Source organism: Ceratotherium simum, chromosome 1 (assembly GCF_057802395.1).
Source record: "Ceratotherium simum simum isolate JZ-2026a chromosome 1, ASM5780239v1, whole genome shotgun sequence".
Taxonomy (NCBI): Eukaryota; Metazoa; Chordata; class Mammalia; order Perissodactyla; family Rhinocerotidae; genus Ceratotherium; species Ceratotherium simum.
The window spans coordinates 71,152,491-71,174,409 of record NC_141900.1 but is presented as its reverse complement, the minus strand read 5'-3'; the positions used below and the strand labels follow the sequence as shown (position 1 = coordinate 71,174,409).

The window sequence follows — 21,919 nt, the reverse complement described above, 5'->3', positions numbered from 1 at the left end:
AACTAACATTTATTGAGCATTTACCATGTATCAGGCATTGTCCTAAGCCCAAGCTCATTTCATGTTCCAGTATATTACCCGCATTTCACAGTTGAAGAAATCTAGGCACAGAGAGGGTAAATTTCTTGCCCAAAGAACATAACTCAGTTAATAGTGAGGATTCGAATCCAGGGAGTCAGACTCTTAGTCTGCCTTCCCCTGTACGCATTGTTCTCTGAGATTTTGGTGGGGGAGAGGGGCTCTCCTAATCTGTCAGTTGTTCATCCTAGCTGCCTCTGGCATGAAGTAGGTGGTCATGCATTACCAGATATGGGCATTCCTGCTCATCTTGGAGCAACTATGCTAAAACTGACTGTCACTTGTGGTGTGTTGTTGGCAACTCCAAGGAGGTTTAAGGAAGTACATTATAGTGATTATACCCAAAAGAACAAGGGTGCTGTTAAGGTTGTTGCTTGATCTCAGGCATCATCAAAGCTTAATAGAATGTTAATGTTTTTATAGGTGTAACACAGAAAGTGAGTGGTACCAAATCCACGAGAACATCATCAAAAAGCTGAATGCACGCTATAATTTGACTGGCTCCAATGCAGGTGAGTATGTGAGGTTGGCTCACTCTCCCTACACTTTTCGTTTCAGGCCATTTCTTTTATTATCTGTGTGAGAAGGAAATGATCTGCCCTTTGTTTTTCTCTCTGTTCACTCCCTATCTTTAAAAATGCTCAGTCAACATTCTGGTACATCTCCCTGTGCTATGATAGGCTTATAGCTATAATTCCCTCTAAAAATTGTATTCTCTTCTGGTTTGAAACAAGGCGGAGTATCTGAATTTGTTCAACAGTACCAAGTCTTGAGACCTCTAAGTTATTACTGATTGCTAAAAACCAAATGACAGTAATGTTTGAGGTCATGACTGTTGTGTGGAATAGGTTTGATGAATGGAAATCCGTCAGTAAGGAAAACATGCTTCACTGCCTGTAGCTGGAAGCAGCATTATTGTACTGGGGAATAAGCATGCTGGCTCACATATTGAAATTGGTAAGAAGGAGAGTGATGTTGACTGCAGTGTCATGTAGAGAAAAATATATACACACTTGTTCAGAAGGGAACTGAAATAGTATATAGCATTGTAAGTTATATGTAATATGTGGTAGTCTTATACTAGTAACATATTATAGAATATATTATGTTATATAGTATATAACATATAAGTTGTATAGATTATATAGCATATGTAGTGATGTCATTAAGTTGGGTCAGTAGACAAAAACTTGGTGAATATTGTCTGCTTCCTGTCACCCCTTCAAACCCATGTTGAAGCAAAATAAACTATGCAGTGTGTGCTTTCATTGATATAAAGAAACTTCAAATTAAGTAAGCTGTTATTTGAACTGAATGTATTGTTTTTTTAACTGATTTTTATTTATTTTTATTTATTTATTTATTTATTTATTTGTGAGGAAGATCAGCCCTGAGCTAACATCCATGCTAATCCTCCTCTTTTTGCTGAGGAAGACCCGCTCTGAGCCAACATCTATTGCCAATCCTCCTCCTTTTTTTTCCCCAAAGCCCCAGTAGATAGTTGTATGTCATAGTTGCACATCCTTCTAGTTGCTGTATGTGGGACGCGGCCTCAGCATGGCCAGAGAAGCAGTGCGTGGCTGCGCGCCCGGGATCCGAACCCAGGCCGCCAGTAGCGGAACGCGCGCGCTTAACCGCTAAGCCACGGGGCTGGCCCTTAACTGATTTTTAAAGTATCTTGAATATAGATATTTGTGTTATAGTCTAACTTGTCTGGCAATTAGAAGAACCAGAATTTAAATTCAGACTACCTTTTTTTCAGGGCTGCACACATTTTGCTAGGCCTAAATGACCCACAAAGAAAAGTAACTGCAGACAGAAACTTATGGTTCAGTTCAATGAGAGCCATAAATATTCAGGCTGTAATGAGGGGTGAGGTCAGTTGTCTCCTCCCTCTCCCAAGAGTTGGGGAGGTAACTTGGGTTTTATTTGATTAACACAAAGTTCTGCATCTCTCACTTAATAAACAAGAGCCTTGCACTTACTGTTGAGGGCAGAGTCCCTAAAGGACTGGGAGGAGATGGTGGTAGCAGAATACAACATGAAGTAATAAGTATACTTTAGAAACTGGTACATACACTTGTCTTTGCATTTTCTGTAAAAGAATTATAACAACACTTAATTAAATCAACGAAAATGATTTAATTTAAGTATATCTTCAGTAAAATGGTAGAGCTGCTGCCTTTTTAAAACTTGTCTTGCTGAATTCGTTGGTAGACTTCTAGCCAAATCTAGTAGTTTTGTTTTAAACGTTTTGGTGTTTCTTGATACCACGGATTATTTTTTATCATTAAGCACACTATAGATCTGTGCTGTCCAATTCAGAAGGCATTAGCCACATGTGGCTATTGAGAACTAAATATGAGGCTAATACAACGCTAGGAGTGAGGTGTACTGTAATTGTAAAATATATACTAGATTTCAAAGACTTGGTACAATAAAATGAATGTGAAATATCCCATTAATGGTTTTTATATTGATTACATGTTGAAAGATAACATTGTAGAGATATTGGGTTAAATAAAATATCTTACTAAAATTAATTTTATTTGTTTTTACTTTCTTAACATGACTACTTAGAAAACTTTTAATTTCATTGGTGTCTCAGATTATATTTCTATTAGACAGTACTGCTCTGGACTTGATTTAAAGGATTTTTTTAAAGTTCTTTTCATGGCTCACAAACAAATTCATTATGCCTTGCTCCTTTCCTTCTCCCCACTAACTGTGGGTAGAGGAGTCTATAGCCATTGTGTATTTTGTTCTTTCTCCCCAAGAGTGCCTTTACTCTTAATTTGCTTGCATTTGCCTCCTTATGTGAATAAATAATATAAAACTAACCCTGGCCTTCTAATTTTTCCCATGTATTCCCTTCCCTCTCTACCATCATAGATGCAGTCTTGACCAAGCGGGACGTGTGGACTGCTGAGATACACTTCTTTCCCAGCTCTTGTTGACTCCCAAGCCTTTCTTCTTTCCAATATGCCTCATGCAGAACAAAATTCCTCTGTTGTTGGGTTGTTTGAATATATCATTGTCCAAATTCTGAGGTGATACCGAGTTGCCTCTTGAATAACAGTGAGGTTCTCGATGATGGGCTTTGGCTTATACCTCCAGATAGATTTCTATCATAATTGATTCTCTGTCCTTTGAGGCCTCTGTTAGGGGTCAGGGTTCCAGTCAAGCCAAACCACATATTTCGCTCTACTTACAGATAGGAGTCTTTGCGTAGAGACTATGAACTCTAAGAGCTTTGCTTCTGGAAATAGAATGTCCCAGGTTTGAATCACAGTTTTACTGGGATAATAGTAGTATAATTTTTTAAGGTTGGGAGGATTTTATTATGAGGATTAAAAGAGAAAATGTATGCAAAGCACATAGCAGAGGACTTGAGACATAATAAGTATCTATTCAATGTTGACTGTTATTGTTGTTTATTCACTCTGGGGTCATCATCTAGAATATTCTGCCCCTTCCTCTTAAGTCAGTTCACCTTGTTTCATTTTCTCAAAGTGGATCCTGATTTGATCTCCTTAATGAAGACTTCGAGAATAATACAGTTGGATTATTGATAGGTTGGATCATTGAACCAACCCTTCTTACTCTTTGTTTCTTCCATTTCGTCTCTGCTGATTTGATTGCTAGTATGTCTTCTTAGGTCTTTTAAATTAATTGTTGTCCTTCTGATTACATAGATTAACTCCAGGAGGGAAGAGCAGCTCATTCTATTTCCTTGGTGCTTAGGCATGCTCCACATGTTCCATGTGCTTAGTCAATTTTACTGACTGACTGACTACTTATTCTTGCTGGACTCCTGAGTGAGACTACCAGAAAGTGAGATACAAACCACCTTATTCCCTGAGTGTTACTTTTTCTGTTTATAGACACTGTACTGAAATGAAAAACGACACGTTGCATCTTTGGAAAGAGTGAAAGAAGTCATTGTACTGTAGAGCCCTGTATAGTTTCCCCACCCTTTCTCAGAATTCATCCTCCATTTTGCTGCCTACTGTGATACTCAGATTCCTAGGCAATCAAATGTACGCTGTTTGTACTTGACTTCTGCTGCAAATCCCTGTCTGCTCTCCTGTCCTTATGGCCCAGCCCCTCTCCATCCTCCTCCCTCAAGCCTGAGTCCCAGCCAGCTGCATGCAGCCAGCATCTATCTGCCTTCTATTTCTCTGGTCTCCACCTGATCCCTTCTAGCTCTCTCAAGCCAAGGCAAACTCAGCCATAAGCCTCATCACTCCAAAATACTGTTCCAGAGAGAGAAAGCTCAGGAAGAAACTTTAAGAAATAAGTAAATAAGCCCTTTACTCCTTCCACTGAAGTTTCTACCCTTCAGTCTTGGTGGGTCATTGTTCTCTATCACCTTGATCTATTCTCTGTCTTGAGAAGAGGCAGTTATAAGAACAGCAGATAGGTATTCAGGAGCTGTTTGCCTTTGTTATTGGAATGGGGGCACTCTAATGACTTATTTAAAAGTAGTGAGGGAAGCAAAGGTACACGAAATTGAAATTGGAAATTGGGGTGCCCTAATGTTCAAACTATCACAGTGGTTAGATATGTTGACTTCTACTGTTTTCTCCTTGGACCATGTAATTGTTGATTAAATGGAAGCAGTGCAGTCAGACGTTTTCAAGAGAATAGAGTTCACTCAACAAAGTATTTTTTCCTGCTTTCCTCTTGGTATTCCTTGGTCATTGGTACTAAAAAATGAAAAAAAGAATAACTTTGAAATTAGTTTTGGAAACAAATTCTACCAGCTAATTTCCAGGCCCTTTATCCTTCATTGTATTTCCCTATCTCTTGGAGTTATAATCTTTTCTGTTTAATAGATAAAGGGACTAGTCTGGTTAACTGGAAATTTTTCCCTCTAACCTAAGACTTACGCTGCAAAGGTACATTAACTACTATCTTTGTTGAGTTTAGAAACTGGGAGAGAATTGCAAGTGATCCATTTAACTTTTAAAGATTAGAAAAATTGAATTAACATATCTCTACGGTTAGATTTAGTTGGATTGAGTAATTCAAAATTTCCAAAGTTGTGCTCTGTAGGAGTTTTAAAATCCAAAAGTAATATTGTAAGAATTTGAGATTCTAAAAATATTCATTAAAATGAGCCTGGTTTAGGTTTGTTGAGCAAATGGTTATTATAAATGTCACCTCTGATAGACATTAGCAGTTGAATTCTAGGAATGTGGAATGAGACTGAGCCAATATGATTTTCTGAGGCAAATTCAGTTCTATAATTTGAAATAAATTGTATAAAAATCATTGGCTCTAGTTCATTATGTCCTAAGAGAAACTTCAGAATCTTTTCCTATTCTCTGTGTGTTTATGAAATCTTATTTCCTGTAGTTTGTACATGTAGCTTACCACTAGAAGAAATCATTTTTGCTAATCAGGTCGATTTCTACAGTCTTCTTTTTGCCTTAGTAAGATGAGTGAGTGTACATGGTTACATTCCTGCCAACTGTACTTTTTAACCCCCACAGAAGGTTAAAAGCAATTACCTAGATAAGGAGCCCACAGGTACAGGGAGAGCAGGTTAACTTCATGCAGGAAATAAACAGTGTTCTTTTTTTGAGCTGAAAGGAGGCTTTTGAGAGAGTCAGATTCTGTTTTGGGTGTTGAGCATCCTATCCTCACATAGCAATGTGGTCATTTAACTCAATATTGAATTGATATAATTTTAAAGGATTGTATCAATTCTCCTGACTTATGAACACTGCTTTTAGAAACTTTGCCTTCTAATATTGTTAAAAGAAAACTGGTACTTATTGGCACCACCTATTGACTAGAAATATAGCATGTGACTTTTTTGCTCACTTTTGGAATTTCCTGATTATTAATCTGTGCTCTCTTCTTTATTATTTTAAAGTTTTTATTTTCAACTAATTTTACTTACAGAAAATTTGCAAGAATATACAAAGAATTCCTAATTTCTCAAAGGTTAGCATTTTACTACATTTGCCTTATCCCTCTCTCTCTCTATACACTCCTATATATGTCTATGTATACTTTTCATATATATGGGTATATGGTTTTATATATATGTGTATGTATGTGTATATATATTCTTTATATATGGTCATTTAATATTACTGAATTGGTATAATTCTTATGGATTGCATCAGTGTTTGTGATGTGTATGCACACACCCACACACACAATATGCACACATATGTACATATCACACATACATACATACATACATTTTTTCCCCCCTGAACTGTTTGAGAAGAAATTGCAGCATGAATTCTCTCTATCCCTACTTACTCCAGGACATGGCAACATAACCACAGTACAATTATCAAAATCAAGAAGTTAACATTGATGTAATACCCTTATCTAGTCTGTAGACCTTATTCAGATTTTGACAGTTTTCTCAATGTTCTTTATAACCAAGGAAACCAGGCCATATTGCATGCAGTTGTCATATCTTTTTAGTTTCCTTTAATCTAAACTATTCTCTTTTAATGACAGTGAAGAAAAAAGATATAGTTCAAAATATATTAAATTATGCTTTAAGATATTTTTTAAGCTTTGTGCAGTATTAAAAGAAAAAAAAACTCAAGCCCAAATTATAAGCTCATAGAAGTAGTGATTAGCACTTAATTTTATTCTCTAAATTACTTATATTTTGCTAATGTAGATATAATCACTAGCAGTACGTTTTGGAAGATTTGCTGTATAGGAAAAATTTGCAGTTTAGCAAGTATTTTAATAAATTAAAATAATCAGATATTAAATTATGTGCTATGCTCTATATACATTTTTAAAAAGTGATTTTCAGCCTGTGGCTGACTATATGCTTCGTGTCATGAAAAAATTACAAATAAGAAATAATATTTGCAGTAAAAAGCAAACAAACCAAAACCTTTTTAACTTTGACATAATCCTCAATATATATCATTGAAATGTTGATATCCCAAATCAGAATAAGGATGGAAACTTTAAGATGAAAATTCTCCTTTGTTAAAAAGGAAATGTTAATTTCCTCTGAATGGTTTCATCCATTCCTATTATTATAGCTTCCACTCTTTGCCAAGGGGCCCCTCACCATCTCTCATTTCTGGTCAGTAAATATCTTTTCTGGTTAAGACTTAATGAAAGGAAACAATTTCAGATGTCTCTTATGTCCCTTAGTTTGACATTCCATGACTTATTTTGTATTGCTTCAGTCTTATTTTCTCTATAACTCTTAGCCATGGGCTAACCACTTCTTTAAAGAAAACATAACAGCCTTCCCAAAACTTTGAAATAGCAGATCTGTGGACTAGCAGTTATAATCACAAGACTGTTGCTCATACTTACCATACCTTTTACATGTTAGAAGGAAGACATCCCAATGGATAGGGTTATCTGTTCAAAAATTTCAGGAAGATGATCTTCAGAAGGTGAGCCTTCAGAAGGTCAAGCCCTCTAATTTATCTTCAGTTGTGTCAAAATTGCATCCTTTAAGAGTTAATTTGGTTTAAGGAGACAGCAAAAATTGAATAATACTGGCTGAAAGTCAGGAATCAAGATGAGGCTATTAAGAAAGGAGAGTGATTTTGTTCTTCTTCTTTTTTTTTCATTTTAAATTGGCTTTGAAAGTGCATCTGAAAGAGGGGATACATTTCCAGATTTGAGCAATGGCAACATTAAGGACATAAGTGTCTGGGTTTTCAAGATGACAGTCTTAAAGGACAGCTGTCATTTGGGTAATCTGGTCCTGCTGGGTAGAGGCCTTAAGCAAGTAGGTCCCTCCATCATGTAATTAACACAACATTTGCTAGGCCTCTAGTACTGTCGTTGCTCCCATTTTATTTCTTCGTCTAACCTGGCTCATTTCTACACTCCAGTCTCTTCCTAACGCTTCAGGCTTTTGCTCCATTGACTCATTTTCCAACAGTGTTGTCTCACTTGACACCACTCCTACTAGACATTTGGGTTCCTTTCTTTCCTCTGCTCCAGAGACCCTGAGATTCTGTCTCTGACCTCTCTCTGTAAACACTTTGCCTGATCCCGCCAGGATCTTACTGCTTGATGTAGCTAGGTTGTACCCTTGAAAGTTCTCTCTTTGAGTTGGACCCAAATAGGATAAATGCTTCCTTAAATAAATAGGATTTATTTAAAAAGTCAATTATCTTACATTATAGGTGAAACACATAACATTCTGTTAACATTCATATAGCATTCATATAACATTCTAATGCCTGAAGTAAATTTTCAATGGTAGATTTTGTGAATCAAGCACACAGGAGGGAATAGAAGCAAAAATGCTTGCTCTGATAGTAATAAGGTCCTAAGTATTTCAGAAGTGAACAAATTTTATTGAAGGTGATTTTCTGAAAGTATTGAATAATACTTTCTTTAGGAAGTTTTGCTGGCACTTCATATGATGTTAGTAATTTTGCAGTTCAAATTTCAAAGTCCTACCAGTTGTTTTTTTACCCTTAGCCACCTCCAAGACACAGACAAAGTATGCTGGTACTGTCAAGAAATGGTGTTTTTAGAGTTTCACTAGAGAATGGCAGTGTGATGAGCTGAGTGGACCCACTCCAAATTAGAACAACCATAACTAGTAAAGATCATATTTTTAAAAAGCATTAAAGTCTGAAAATTTTTCTAAGAGCAGACAGCAAATGGAGACATACGTATGCAAGAATAGCTACTAAATCTTGATAAAAACAGAGAGAGTTGGTGGCACTTGTGCCACAACCCGTTTCCTCCTTCCCATCTGCTGCTCTTAACATGATGGAAATTCTACTCCAGGTAGGTGTGACCAATAAGATAGAACTCCTTCTCCCCTCAGCTCTCAGTCAAGGGATGCAGTATCTCACCAGGAGCTGAAGGCTGCCAGCATTTCTCATCTCCCTTAGCTCTGAGTTGCTCAGTTCCTGGCAAAAGTGGCTGAGAGGTCAGAGGCTCCCTTCTTCCACCTAACTCCCATTCACAGGGCAGGGACTCTACCCTAGGTGCAGTAGGCCAAGAATATTGGGGCGTTGATCACCCTCACCCCCCAGCTCAATCAGTGGATGGAGGTTCCACATGAGGAGATGCAAGCTGAGAAGACCAGAGGTTACTGCCCTAACCTAGCACCTTGCTCATGAAGCAGGGTGTCACTCTAAGAAATGGGCCGCTGTACCCATCTCCAGCTCTGGAACAGTGGGTCTAGAGATTTGGCCAGGGGAAGAGGCAGTCCATGAGGAGAGAAAACGCAAAAGCTCTCCTGAAAGGAATTGACCTTATTTGAAACTGAGTATGCAGAAATTTAAGCCTATGAGAACTCTTGAAAACAGTGGAGATTTTGGGGAAAAGGTTATTTTTGGAAAAAAGGGTGAAGAAACGTGAACAGAACCTCAGAAAAATGTGCGATACCATCAAGTGCACGAACGTATACAAAATGGGAACACCAGGAGAAGAGGAGAGGAGAGATAGGAACAGGAAAAATGTTTGAAGAAATACTGACAGAAAACTTTCAAAGTTTGATGAAAAACATTAATCTACATATGCAAGAAGCTCAATGACTCTAAATATGATAAACAGAAAGAGATCCACGCCTAGGCACATCATAGTGAAAATGCTGAAAGACGAAGACAAAATCTTGAAAGCAGTAAGAGAAAAACTACTCATCACATATAGGGGAACCCCAATGAGATTATTACCTGAATTCTCATAAAATACAATGGAGGTCAGAAGGAAGTGATGACATAGTCACAGTGCTAAAAAAAAAAAGAAAGGTGTCAACCAAGAATCTTACATCCAGCAAGACTATCTTTCAAAATTCAAGGCAAAATAAAGACATTCCAAGACAACAAAAACGGAGAGAATTATTTCCAAACAAACCTGCTTCACAAGAAATACTGAAGGAAGTTTTCAGGCTGAAAGCAAGTGACCCCAGACCGTAATCCAAATCCTCATGAAAAATAAAGAGAACCACTAGAGGTTAATTATGTATTTCTAAAAGACAGTATAAATGGCTATTTTTCCTCCTTTTTTTTCCTTAACTAATCTCCCCATCTCTGCACATAGCCCCATCTTCTACACAGTGTCTCAGGTCAGACACTCAGGAATCTTCCTAATTCTTCATTTTCCCTTATTCCCCCACATGTAATATATTATCAAGACGTAACTTCTTATATTCCAATATATAGCTTTTTTACCATTTTTTCCCATCGCCATTTCAATCATGTTAGCATGAGCCTCCATTGTCTCTTGCCTTCATATCTGCCATAGCCTTTAACTGGACTCGTCAACTCCACTCTTCCCCTTCCCAATCCCATTTTCCAGACAACACTAAGCATATTTAAAACACAAATTGGATCCTGTTTCCTTTACTTAAAATTCTCCAGCGGCTTCTTGTTGCACTCAGAATAAGAGTAATTAATTATGGCCTCCATGACTGCTGCCTATCTTTCCAGCCTCCCCTCCAGCCACATTCAACTCTGCTTACTTCAGAAACAATGACCTTCTTTCAGTTTTTCCATCACCCCAAGCTCTTTACTGTTGCAGGGCCTTTGAATGTGCTCTTCTCTCTGCCTGGAACATTATCTTCCCGTTTTTCACATTGCCATCTTTTCTCTTTCTAAGCTTGAGTGCTGCTCTTTCAAAAACGCCTTCTGTAATCATTTATCCTTGATTATTTTTATCTCAGTCTCTGGTTTATTTTCTTTATAACAGTTATCACAATTAAAAGAGAAAAATTCTGGTAGGATACACAAGAGGTTGTAAACATTGATTCATTATAGAAAATAGAACTCTGTAACTAGGGTAGGGGAGTACATTTCCTTCCATAATAGAGCCTTTTGTACTACTTGAATTATTTAGTACTTGCATGTACTAATTAAAAAATTTTTTAATCTAGTTAAATTTTAAAATGCCCAATGTTTAGTGACTAGTAGACACTCAATAAGTATTTATTTCATAAATGAATAAACAAATGAAAAAACACAATTATAAGGTATTTGCCTCAAGTTTTTTTCTTTAGTTGCCTAGTGCCAAATAGGAAAACAATTAGATGATGAAAAAATTTACTGGGTCCTAAGGTGGTTGCATAATTTTTCCTGGCTTTGATGTCTAAGTCCCTAATTTACATATCTAACTCTTATTGTTGGATTCTTAAATGCTTTCAAGATTTCATATTTATAAGTAATAATGTGAGGAACATCTGCTGTATTTTGGAATATGTCCTTAAAATAGTGCCTTATAAATGGGATTATTAAGGGAAAATGTGATCTTTTTTATTAATTTTGCCATGTTACCAAAATAAAAAGCAGCTTAGATGTTCATTTTGGAAGAAAAAATGTCACAACCTACAACAGGATGTTGGAGACATCAAAGACAGAGAAATCAAAGATTTTTGGAAGACTTGGAGTCTGAAGATTCAGAATTGCGTTATTAATTAATACAAATGGAAAACAGGTGAAGAAATTGGGGATTGAGTGGAAGAGACTGGTTTTATGTGTCGATTTACTTTCATAGTCTCTGTGTGCTCAAGGTGACTGATGGAGTTAGTTCTCATCTTCTATAATCACTTATGATATTAAGTTTAATCCATGATTGATTCTTACATAGACCGTTAAATTGATCCGTAATGTGTATCCTACCAAATCTTCTTCTGTTCCACTACCAGGATCCTCACTCATTCCCAAATAAAAATCTGTTTGTCTCCTTCCCCATTTCAGCTTTCATTGTTTCATCACTTCTGATGCCAGCCTGATCCCCTTCCATGGCAATGCAAGACAGGCTTTCAAGATCTGACCCAGCCTCCTACTCTAACCACCTTTCATGTCTCTGCCTACAATCTACCCTCAATCTAATATTCCCCTCTTTGGATTCTGAGTATTAGTAGCCACATAGAGTTGCGATACTTTATATAAATGTGCATACCCCAGAAGTGCATGCCTTTATGGCAGTTATATTAGAGAGCAAACTATTGATACAGCCTTTATAATTTTACTAGGAATCAGAAGACCTCAGGGATAAAAGACAAAACAGGGCAAAGACATTTCTTTTACCCATTCTATGTGTTTCTGTCTTTGCTCACAACTCCCTGCTTTATTTTGTGTGTCCTCTCCCTACTCCATTCTAATAAAATACTTCCTTTGCTAAACAAACCATTTCCTGCCTTTTTTTTTTTTTAAAGATTTTATTTATTCATTTTTTCCCCCCAAAGCCCCAGCAGATAGCTGTATGTCATAGGTTCACATCCTTCTAGTTGCTGTACGTGGGACTCGGCCTCGCGCTGGACGGAGAAGTGGTGCCTTGGGGCGCGCCCGGGATCCGAACCCGGGCTGCCAGCATCAGAGCGCGCGCACTTAACCGCTAAGCCACGGAGCCGGCCCTCCTGCCTTTTTCCATTTAGATTTGTGCCATGTCATATATGATGACTTTTTTCAAGTTTCTTTAATGTTGTTCAACTAGATCCATATTCTGAAATGAGTTTACTTAAGCTTTAGAATATTCTGGCTGAGTTGAGATGAAGAGCCTAATTCAAGGTTCTCTATTTGACACTGTATTTTGAGAAAAAGTAAAATGAAGCAATTTTTTGGCCTTTTCTTAGCATGTGGATATTTTAAAATGCTGAAAATGGAAGTAAAAGACCATTTCAGTTTAGTCATGAAACTTCCTGAAAATTCTAATTGAGAAAATTAAATAAGTAAGGATATATATATATATATAGCACCACTATATTCTTCGTTTCCTCCTTCCGTAGGTCACTTTAGGGATGTGTTTATTTTGGTTTGTAATGTGACCTTTTGATACCCCTCTTGTGAAAATATTTTTGCACTATTAGCACATCTATTCTTAGCTCAGATGTTTTTTTAGCACGTATATATTTAGAACATATATTTTAATATTCTATCATGTTTCTTCTATTCAGGAGAATAGAATTCAGGAGAATTAAAGAGAAATATATAATTATGCAGTGTTAAGTACTTTTTAATTGGCTTACATTTCTTAGGTCAATCTTTTAATCAATATTATGGTTTTATACTTTAATTGGGTACATTTATAAAATTTTTGGAGCAGAGGACAGGTTTTGAATTAAATTTTGGTGAGATTGATAGTTCTTAAATACTATATAAGTATTGTAATTTTTTGTTTGGTCAATTAATTTACTCATTTACAATTACAATTTAAGTGTGCATTAAAGGCACACTGTTATATTTTCCTCACAGACTGCTTGTGTTATTGGAAAACAGTAAGGATTTCAGGGATTTTAGAATAAGTGGGCTTTCTGAAACATGATAGACTGAACTGTTGTAACCTCCCCTTCCACTACAAACATAAAAATGCTGGATAAATTATACCAAGACGTGGTAAGAAATAGAGAACTAAGGGTCAAAGCAAGGAAGGGAAATTTTGCTGACATGAAGAGGGAGCTCAAAACTAGAAGCACTGAAGTAGGTGCTCTGACAGGGAAGGGGGGCCATGAATATAGGCCCTGACAGTTTGGGATTTAAATTTTAAATTTCTCGTGTAAGTGGAGACATCGCTTAGGTGTGTACAAGTGCACCTAGAAGTGAGTCCTCTAATACTGGACCTGAAAGAGCTGTTCTCTGCTTTAAAAAGGTGATGGGGGTGCATGATTCTCCCACGAGATGTCAGAACTCCAAGTTTATGCTGTTAGTCTGAACTTACACTAACTCAATAGTTTGGAAGAATCCGTAGCCATAAAATTCAATGTAAAAAAACTGGTCCCTGTTGAGTAGCCTGAAAAAAGTAAATGTATAGCCACTCCATATTGCTACTCACACACCCACGGTGCATGGGATTCCTGTGAAAAAAGCAATACCCACTGAAAATGAGTCACAGTAAATGGTAATGTAATAATCAATCATGAAATAATCAGCAATGAGGCAGAGTAAGCAGATACAACAAACAGGAATCATAACCTCCTAGAATTTTAGGTAATAAACTATCACAAAACGACTAAACAAGAAATAGAAAAATAGATTTATAATGAAAAAGAAAGCATCATGAAAAAATGAACAAGGAGAGTTTTCAGATTCGTGCATCAAAATCATTAATTGAGCATCTATATGTCTGGCATTATTCAAGACACTAGTAATACAGCATTTAACAAAGCAAATAAAAATCCTTGTCGTCTGTGGTATTTAGATTCTAGTGATTAGAAAGACTAAATAGAACTTCTAAAATTCTTTTAAAGAAGTCATTGAAAAAAATTAGTGGACTGCTTAAATACCACATGAGCATAGTTGAAAAGAGAACCAATAAACTAAAAACTATAGCTTAGAATATAGTAACCAGAATGTAGCCAGAATGTAACACAAAGGGAAAATGCAATGGAAAAACCTGAGTGAACATTTAAAAGATAGAAAGGATTGAATGAAAAACATCAGCATGCGTCTAGTAAGAATTCCAGAAAAAGCAAAGAGAGTACATGTGAAAACTGCAACATTTGAAAAGAAAGCGTTGAGAATTTACAGAACTTTTGCAGAGGATAAGAGTCCTCAGATAACAGAAGAAAAAGTCATGAGCAGGATAAATAAAATTAAAGTCATATCTAGATAAATTGTGATCAACCACAGAACACCTAAGACAAAACTAGAAACAAGAGAGAAGAAAACTGATTACTCAAAAAGAAATAATAGTCTCCACAACAGTTATAAAGGTCAGAATATCATGGAATAAAATCTTGGAATTGCTGGAGGTAATGGCCAACTTTGAATTCTGTATTTGCCCAACTGTTATTTTAAAATAGGAATGAAATAAAGATATTTTCAGAAAGAGACTAAAAGAAATTAACGCTCGCATTCACTGAAAGAACTGGTAAACATTTAAAAAATTGAAATACAATATATAACTTCCTGAATAGTAGAGAGGGAGGTGTGGGAACTAAGAAAATCTAATTCATTTAGAGTGTAGAAATGAAGAAAAAAAGAAAAGAGAAACAAAGGAGAATCATTATAATTGAAAAACACAAAATAAGAGAGTAGAATAACCTCTCCCCCTCACCAAAGTACATCTAAATATCTTCTCAAGGGCATTTCACAATCTGTCACTTGTTCAGAGCTTTGACTTATTGATATTTGGGCACAAAACCAAAATCCCTCTGCAATTAGGAATTTCATCATTTTCACCTGTCTGTCTGTACACATTGCCTACTTGTATTTATCAGTTACGTCTTTGCCCAATCTCCCATATTAGAATATTGCTCTTGATTGATAGACAGATTTGCCATTGAAACCTGCATAGAACCTAATCATTCAGATAACTAGGAGATTGCAGTACTTGGCTTAGTCTTAGTGGTAAGTGGACACACCTATTAAAATGAATATTGTCTTTGTGTATGGTACTTAGGACATGTTGAACATTTTTTGATAGAAGCTAATTTCTTGATATCTATGGCAGGGAGGAACAAGAACAGAAATAATGGTACGGTAGAATAACAGTAGTGGCAGTGGTCAGTGGTAGTAGCAGCCGCTAACATTTTTGAGCACATCCTTTTGCCAAGTATCGCCCAAAGTATTTTATGGAGTTGGTATCATTATTATCTTATTTTACAGATGTGGAAACCAAAGCACAGAGAAGTTAACAGTGAGACAGGGTCGTGTAGCTGTTTGATATACTTCTTAAACTGCACACTTATTCACAATGTATATTGATGAAATGTATTTGTCACTCTTTTCCATTTTTGCACTGCTATAGCTATTCACAGCTATGTGTTACTTGGTTCATTGATGGCAAAATGGCTGATCTAGTTTAAAATAAATTTTGCCTACTACTTATAAACCACGCTGTGCTTCCCATTTTTTATGTAAAACTGCAGAATTTCGTAAATTTAAAAGGAACTATCTTACGGATTGAGTTAGCTTCAATTCCTGTGTAATTAGAGCTACCAAATAGTCAACCACGTTTGGTGTAACAGATACCAAGCCTTTCTTTCCTGTACTGCTGCTCCATCAGCCAAGCTTAATCATGAAAAATATGTTGTTTTGTGACAGACTCTAGATTAATTAGTGACTATGCCTTTGTTTAAAATTACATATCACATCATAATTGGCTCTTAAACAGCTAGGTTGATTAAAAAAAAAAGTTGTTTAATGATTGTTTCTTCCAATAAGGGGAATATTTCTCCCTTAGCAGTTTCATTTTTGGTACTTAGGTTAAGGGCCAGAAAAAAGTGATTGTAAAACATTATTGATATATTTTGTGAAGTTAAAAATTTAACCTAACTCTTCAGCTTATTGGTTGTTGTAAACCCCTGTTAAAAAAAAAATTTTCCCGGAGTTTTTAAAACTCCCTCAATCAGGGGCCGGCCCCATGGCTTAGCGGTTAAGTGCGCGCGCTCCGCTGCTGGCGGCCTGGGTTCGGATCCTGGGCGTGCACGGACGCACGCCCGGCCATGCTGAGGCTGCGTCCCACATACAGCAACTGGAAGGATGTGTAACTATGACATACAACTATCTACTGGGGCTTTGGGGGAGGAGGATTGGCAATAGATGTTACCTCAGAGCTGGTCTTCCTCAGCAAAAAGAGGAGGATTAGCCTGGATGTTAGCTCAGGGCTGATCTTCCTCACACACACAAAAAAAACTCCATCAATCAGTAATAATTTTTCCTTATTTTAATATCCCATTATACACTACTTAACCCATTGTGCTTTATATTCTATTTACATATGTGTGTCTTACTTTCATTGTTGGATTACCAGTTCCTTTGGAGCAGGACTTTATCAGATACATCCTTATATCTCACCTTGCACCTTCCTCTCCAGCCAGAAGTTACTGCCTTGCCCAAAGTGGGCAGTTTGAGTTGTGTCAGGAGTAAGGTAAAGTGTGCAGATAAAATTTTAGAAGTTGCCCCAGCCCCAGAGGTAGCAGGTGAGGCGAGGATAGTGACATCGTCTGTCAAGGAAGAGAATGGAAAGAAAAATACTGCTCTCTGAACATACACTATGTCATAAATTACTGCTCCTGAAAAGATAGGGCTAATCCTCAGGGAATGGGAGTGGGTGAGTATTTGATAAGTCTCTCCTTTGTAGTGATGAGTAGTTTCTTCATCTTAATGTATTATTTCTTATTGTTCTACTGATGCATTTAATCCAACCTGTTGACTGCAGTCGTGATAATTAAGGACCACTATAAAAATAGGATCTGGAGTCTCCCTCATTGAAAAATAAATAGTATGGCGATGACTCTTTGTGGGCTGATCCCTCTGGACTCACCACTGTATCACGTTGTTTCTTTGTCTTACATTGTGTGGATTTGATGATTTGGGAAGAGCCAAGTACATTGTAGTCAATCCCTCGGCCCAGTTGATCTCTCCAGTTCTTGACTGTCTATGAGTTCTTTATTTTGGAGAAATTGGGTCACCTCAAAATGGCAGTACCTTCCCCTCTCCCCCAAATTGATATCACTTGGCTACAAATGAAATCATTACACTTGGGCCTTTAGCTATATCTTTCTAAACCTCCAGGTTGAAAACTACCATTTCTTCTACCCAAACTTTAGGATGCATTCAACTTTTAAATGCTTAGTTTTCCTTTTTCCCCTGTACTGTTTTGTCTCTTTTTCCCATCACTTCCTCATTGCCTACCCTTATCCACTAGCTTGCTCATCTCTGTTGTCTCCTATGTGGGTCTTCTCTGTCCTTTTGCACTCTCTCATCTCTATGGCTCTTGCTGTCTAGAGAATGTTAATGTTTTACTCTGTTCATGCTTACATCTATGTCTTTTACTAAAACATATTTTTTCTCTATATTGTATCTTTAATTTTCTTCAGCATTCACATTTTCTCTGAATGCTTTTCTTTTCTGGTTGTCTTATCCTCTGTATTCAGCTTGTGTAAAAAAAAAAAAAAAGAAGGAAATCACTGATGGTTAAAGGAATTCTGGCACCGATAGGGCAAAACAATAATCCTAGTCACTTTTCCTTCCTCTAGCCCCTACCCCGAAGAGCATGATCTCTTTGTCTTTTCATTACCGCTTAATTCTTTTCTCTTCTTACGTTATACATACCACATAATGTTGCTAGTGTCTCTGATCAGATCCTTTGATGAGAAGTCCTGGTAAACTCATCTTCACTTGCAAAAAATCACAGGATCTCAAGAATTTTGTTAAATCCATCTGATTCTCTATTTGAAAGCATTGCTTATAGTACCCCAAGATTTGAACAGTGTTCTCCCCAGTGGGAAGGAGTGTTATTATGTACCGTGTCTGACACACACTGCTATTCTACAAATATCAGCTTCTGAGGATGTTAATGATGATGGTGATGGTGTGGGTGAGTATTTTGAAGGCAAAAGGACAGAAGTGGGAGAACAGAGACATCAGTAATGAGGTGGGGGTAGTGGGAGAGTGTGAGTCAGGAAGAAATAGCCGCTGGGACGGATGGATTATAACACATTAGTTTGTCTTCATTATCCTGCCTCTGAGTTTTAAAAGGAACCAATAGTACCACTTAAAGTATCCCAAAGCTGGGCTGACTCTTGTCGCCATCAAACCATCCAGACTGCTTAATCTCCCCTACTTCATTCCACGTGGCTTTCAGAGGACAGAAGCTCTTCCATTCTATTGCCTTCAGTCACCCACCTCAAATGCGGTGGGGGTGGGGAGAGAGATAAAGAATAGTTAGGTAAAAATGGGATGCAGACTTAATTAAAGTAAGTGCCAGATTTAATTTAATTCTCACGATAATTCTCTGACACAAGCATTCTATCAGATCCACACACCATAAAGTGTGAGGGCACAGTGGTGCAGTTACGTCCTGTCCTTCTTATGTCTTTGCCCCTTGGGTATGCTTCCTCTTGGGGGTCAGATTTGAACTCCAGCAAAGGCTCCATCTTCTCTCTGAACCTAATGCTTTAAAAAAAAAAAAACAAATTTTCCTGATGTTTTAACCACTCTATTGAAAAGCAAGCAAACAAACCAACAAAACACTGCTTTTGTGTTGTTTGTTCATATTATTGAAGGAGAGTGAAAGGAAGATCCTAATCTAGATGTGCGGCAAATTAGTTTTGCATTTCTTTTCATTCCAGCATGATTGTTGTCATTTTTAGGATATGTTTGTAGATAGCATTGCAGCACTATAAATTGTGAATGAGAGCGAGAACTTGCACGTAGTATATATATTATTGAGGGAAAGGAGGTGATAAATAATGAGGTAGATGGAATGTCTTTGGAGTACAGATTTATCATCCTCTTGACTCCACCATCCAAATTCATTTTAAAATTGAGTTCAGGTTAATGATGACTGAAAGTTTTTTTTAAAAAGTCTCTGACTGCTTTCATTTTCTATCACTAACGTGAGGAACTTTTTGTTTGTTTTCTTGTTTTAAAATAATAGAAGAAAAAAGAAAGAGGGAATTAAAAAGCTGAAAGACAAGTAGCATCTTAGAAATATACAAACAAACATATTCACAAAGATATGACATTAATTTTTCTTTCTGTAGTTCTTGCCTGAGAGTTGGGAAAATAATATGTGAAAAAAGTGTCATTCATCTTCTACATATCTCACTATGGTAATGTCACTATAATTGGGGCAAAATAAAAAAAAGATTACTACTTTATTGACTCAGTTCCCATTCATTTGTCAAAATGACCTGCATTCTGCTAAATTCTTCTCAGTAGAAGATAATGCCATATGAGTTTCTACTGTATATAATATTAAAAACATAATCTTGGTTGCATTATAGTCACCTTTGTTACTTAAGTTTTAAGTAAAATCTCCATGAATATCTTAAAATTTTTGAATTGCTATATGTCTTTAGATTTGTGTTCATCTTTATGATATATGATAACTAATTATTTGTATGCCTTAGAGAGTTTTAAAAAAATTAAAACTCCCATTTTGAGATCAATGTCTTCTAGGCCAGGTAGCCACCGTCGATTGCTGGAATAAGTGTCAGTGCAGGGGCATTTCCATCTGGCAGGGGCTGGAGAAGAGGGTGTCAGGGCTAGAAGCCAGACTTCCTCTTCTTGGTATTCTGCTCAAGTTTTTTTCCAGTTCCTGTGAGCCTCCTTATAAATGGAAAACTCAGGTAGCCAAGTTGGAAAACTGTTATATAGATATTATTCCTATAGATTCTATTGATTTTTTCTGAATATAGCTTAGCTTAAAACAACGATACTACAGATTTGGGCTTGTTGAAGCAAGTTCAGTTTCTATTCATGCTGTTTCTATTCTTCTATTTTTAACTCTGGTATCTCTCCTTTATTTTAGGTTTAGCAGTTTCCCTACAACTATTACATGGAGATATTGAGCAAATCAGAAGAGAATACTCATCAGTATTTTCTCATGGAGTGTCGATAACGAGGAAATTGGGTTTTTCTAATATTATTATGCCTGGTAAGTGACTTGGGATGAACCAAATGATAAAACGTGAGTATTTTGTCTGTTTTCAACACTTGAGAAGTTTTTTGTATTGTCAGCTTCAAAGAGATCAAATGGGCCATAGTGAAGAATGAAATGAGGTTTGTGATGATAAATAAGCAAAAGTTTAGAAAAAATATCTTTACATTTTGATTATATTAGGGTGGGTAACTTGTGGGGGCCATGGCTGCATTTCATAATTGAAGTAGTGGCCAGAAAATACTTTACCCTTTGGCGGAAGATGTTAGTGAGGTCACTTAGGGGCAATTCTTACAGGTTTTTATAAGAACAGTTATTGAGCAATAGTTAGCCTTTCTTGGAGGACTTTTCCACTTGAGATATGTATATATATATATATGTAAATAAGCAGCCATATGCAAATACCACATGTATTTCTACATCTTTCCTAGTTCTGTTTGTATATATAATTCAGATTTCTATTAGCAACCAAAAAAGACTCCAAAAATGTGTTTGTTTCTAAGTGGAGAAGGTAGGGGTTAAGGAGATTCACACTGGTAAAGTAAATGCCGAGTAGTAATATTTCTCAGTGCCCCACATCCCACCCTCCACAACCAAGAAAAAAAATAGAAAGACCAAATGAAATAGTCTCAGATTGTTGACTATATTTTTAGAAACAAGATCCTCTAAATCACTGTTTAAATCCCGTGTGTGGAAGCGAGCTCGGGAGGTTGCATCTGACAGGACCCCTGGCACAGCTGTGAGACCAGTGGTAGGATTGCTGTGAATAAAGATCTAACATGATGTAGACACTGACGGGCATTATCTGTTGCAGCATTTTGTCATCTCTTTATGGAAATTTGTTCATGCGGGGAAGGCTAAGAGAACAGCCTGGAAAGTTTCCTGAGATGACCTGACCTAGCTTAGAGCCCCAGTCTGCCTGAGCATCTCAGGCTTCTGTTGTCGAAAATGACTGTTTATAGAACTGTTTACTTGGTGGCATGTTATTCAGTGGCTTTTGCAACCCTTCATTATTTCCTTCAGTTGCTATAAATAACTGGTATTTCCTCTTTAACAAGAAAGAAAAAATTTCATCCCACTGGGAAGCAAATTGATGGGCAAATCTAATATAAAAAACATATTTTAAAACAGAATGTGGCCAGCTGCTAGAAGAATTGCTCAGCTTGGTCTCTGGGCAGTATCATTGAGAAATGGAAAAATATAAAGCAACATGACACTTCGCCGGCTGAATAATTGTCTGGGATGTTCTGTGCTCATGCAGCTCTTGTCTGGCTTTAATGATGGAAATGAACTTGCTATGGAATAAGGCTCGCTTTAGTCCCTTTCCTGTACCCTGTTACAGTAGCAAGGTTCACACTGTACAGGGGATCAGTCCTCCCAGACCCAAGTCTGCAATGCTGGGGACTGCAGGAGATTTTTGAAAGTGCTTCCTTCTTTTTCTTTTCTCCCTTTTCTTTGGCTTCTTAGTCTTCCCAATTAGATGGAGAAGGGAGAGATGTGTGTATTTACTTAAACAGCTGAAAGCAACTTTAAA

At 36.9% G+C, this 21,919-nt stretch overlaps 1 protein-coding gene across 4 annotated transcripts in view; it reads left to right on the top strand.

The window, feature by feature from the left end:
• The window catches only part of DOCK4 (dedicator of cytokinesis 4), a 447,327-nt gene that overhangs the window by 233,451 nt on the left and 191,957 nt on the right, over positions 1–21,919 (top strand). For all 4 annotated transcript variants that reach the window (XM_087429682.1, XM_087429692.1, XM_087429686.1 and 1 more), the window contains exons 12-13: positions 502–590; positions 20,257–20,382. In XM_087429682.1, the coding sequence (XP_087285808.1) occupies positions 502–590; positions 20,257–20,382 (215 nt within the window). The remainder of the gene's footprint in view (positions 1–501; positions 591–20,256; positions 20,383–21,919) is intronic.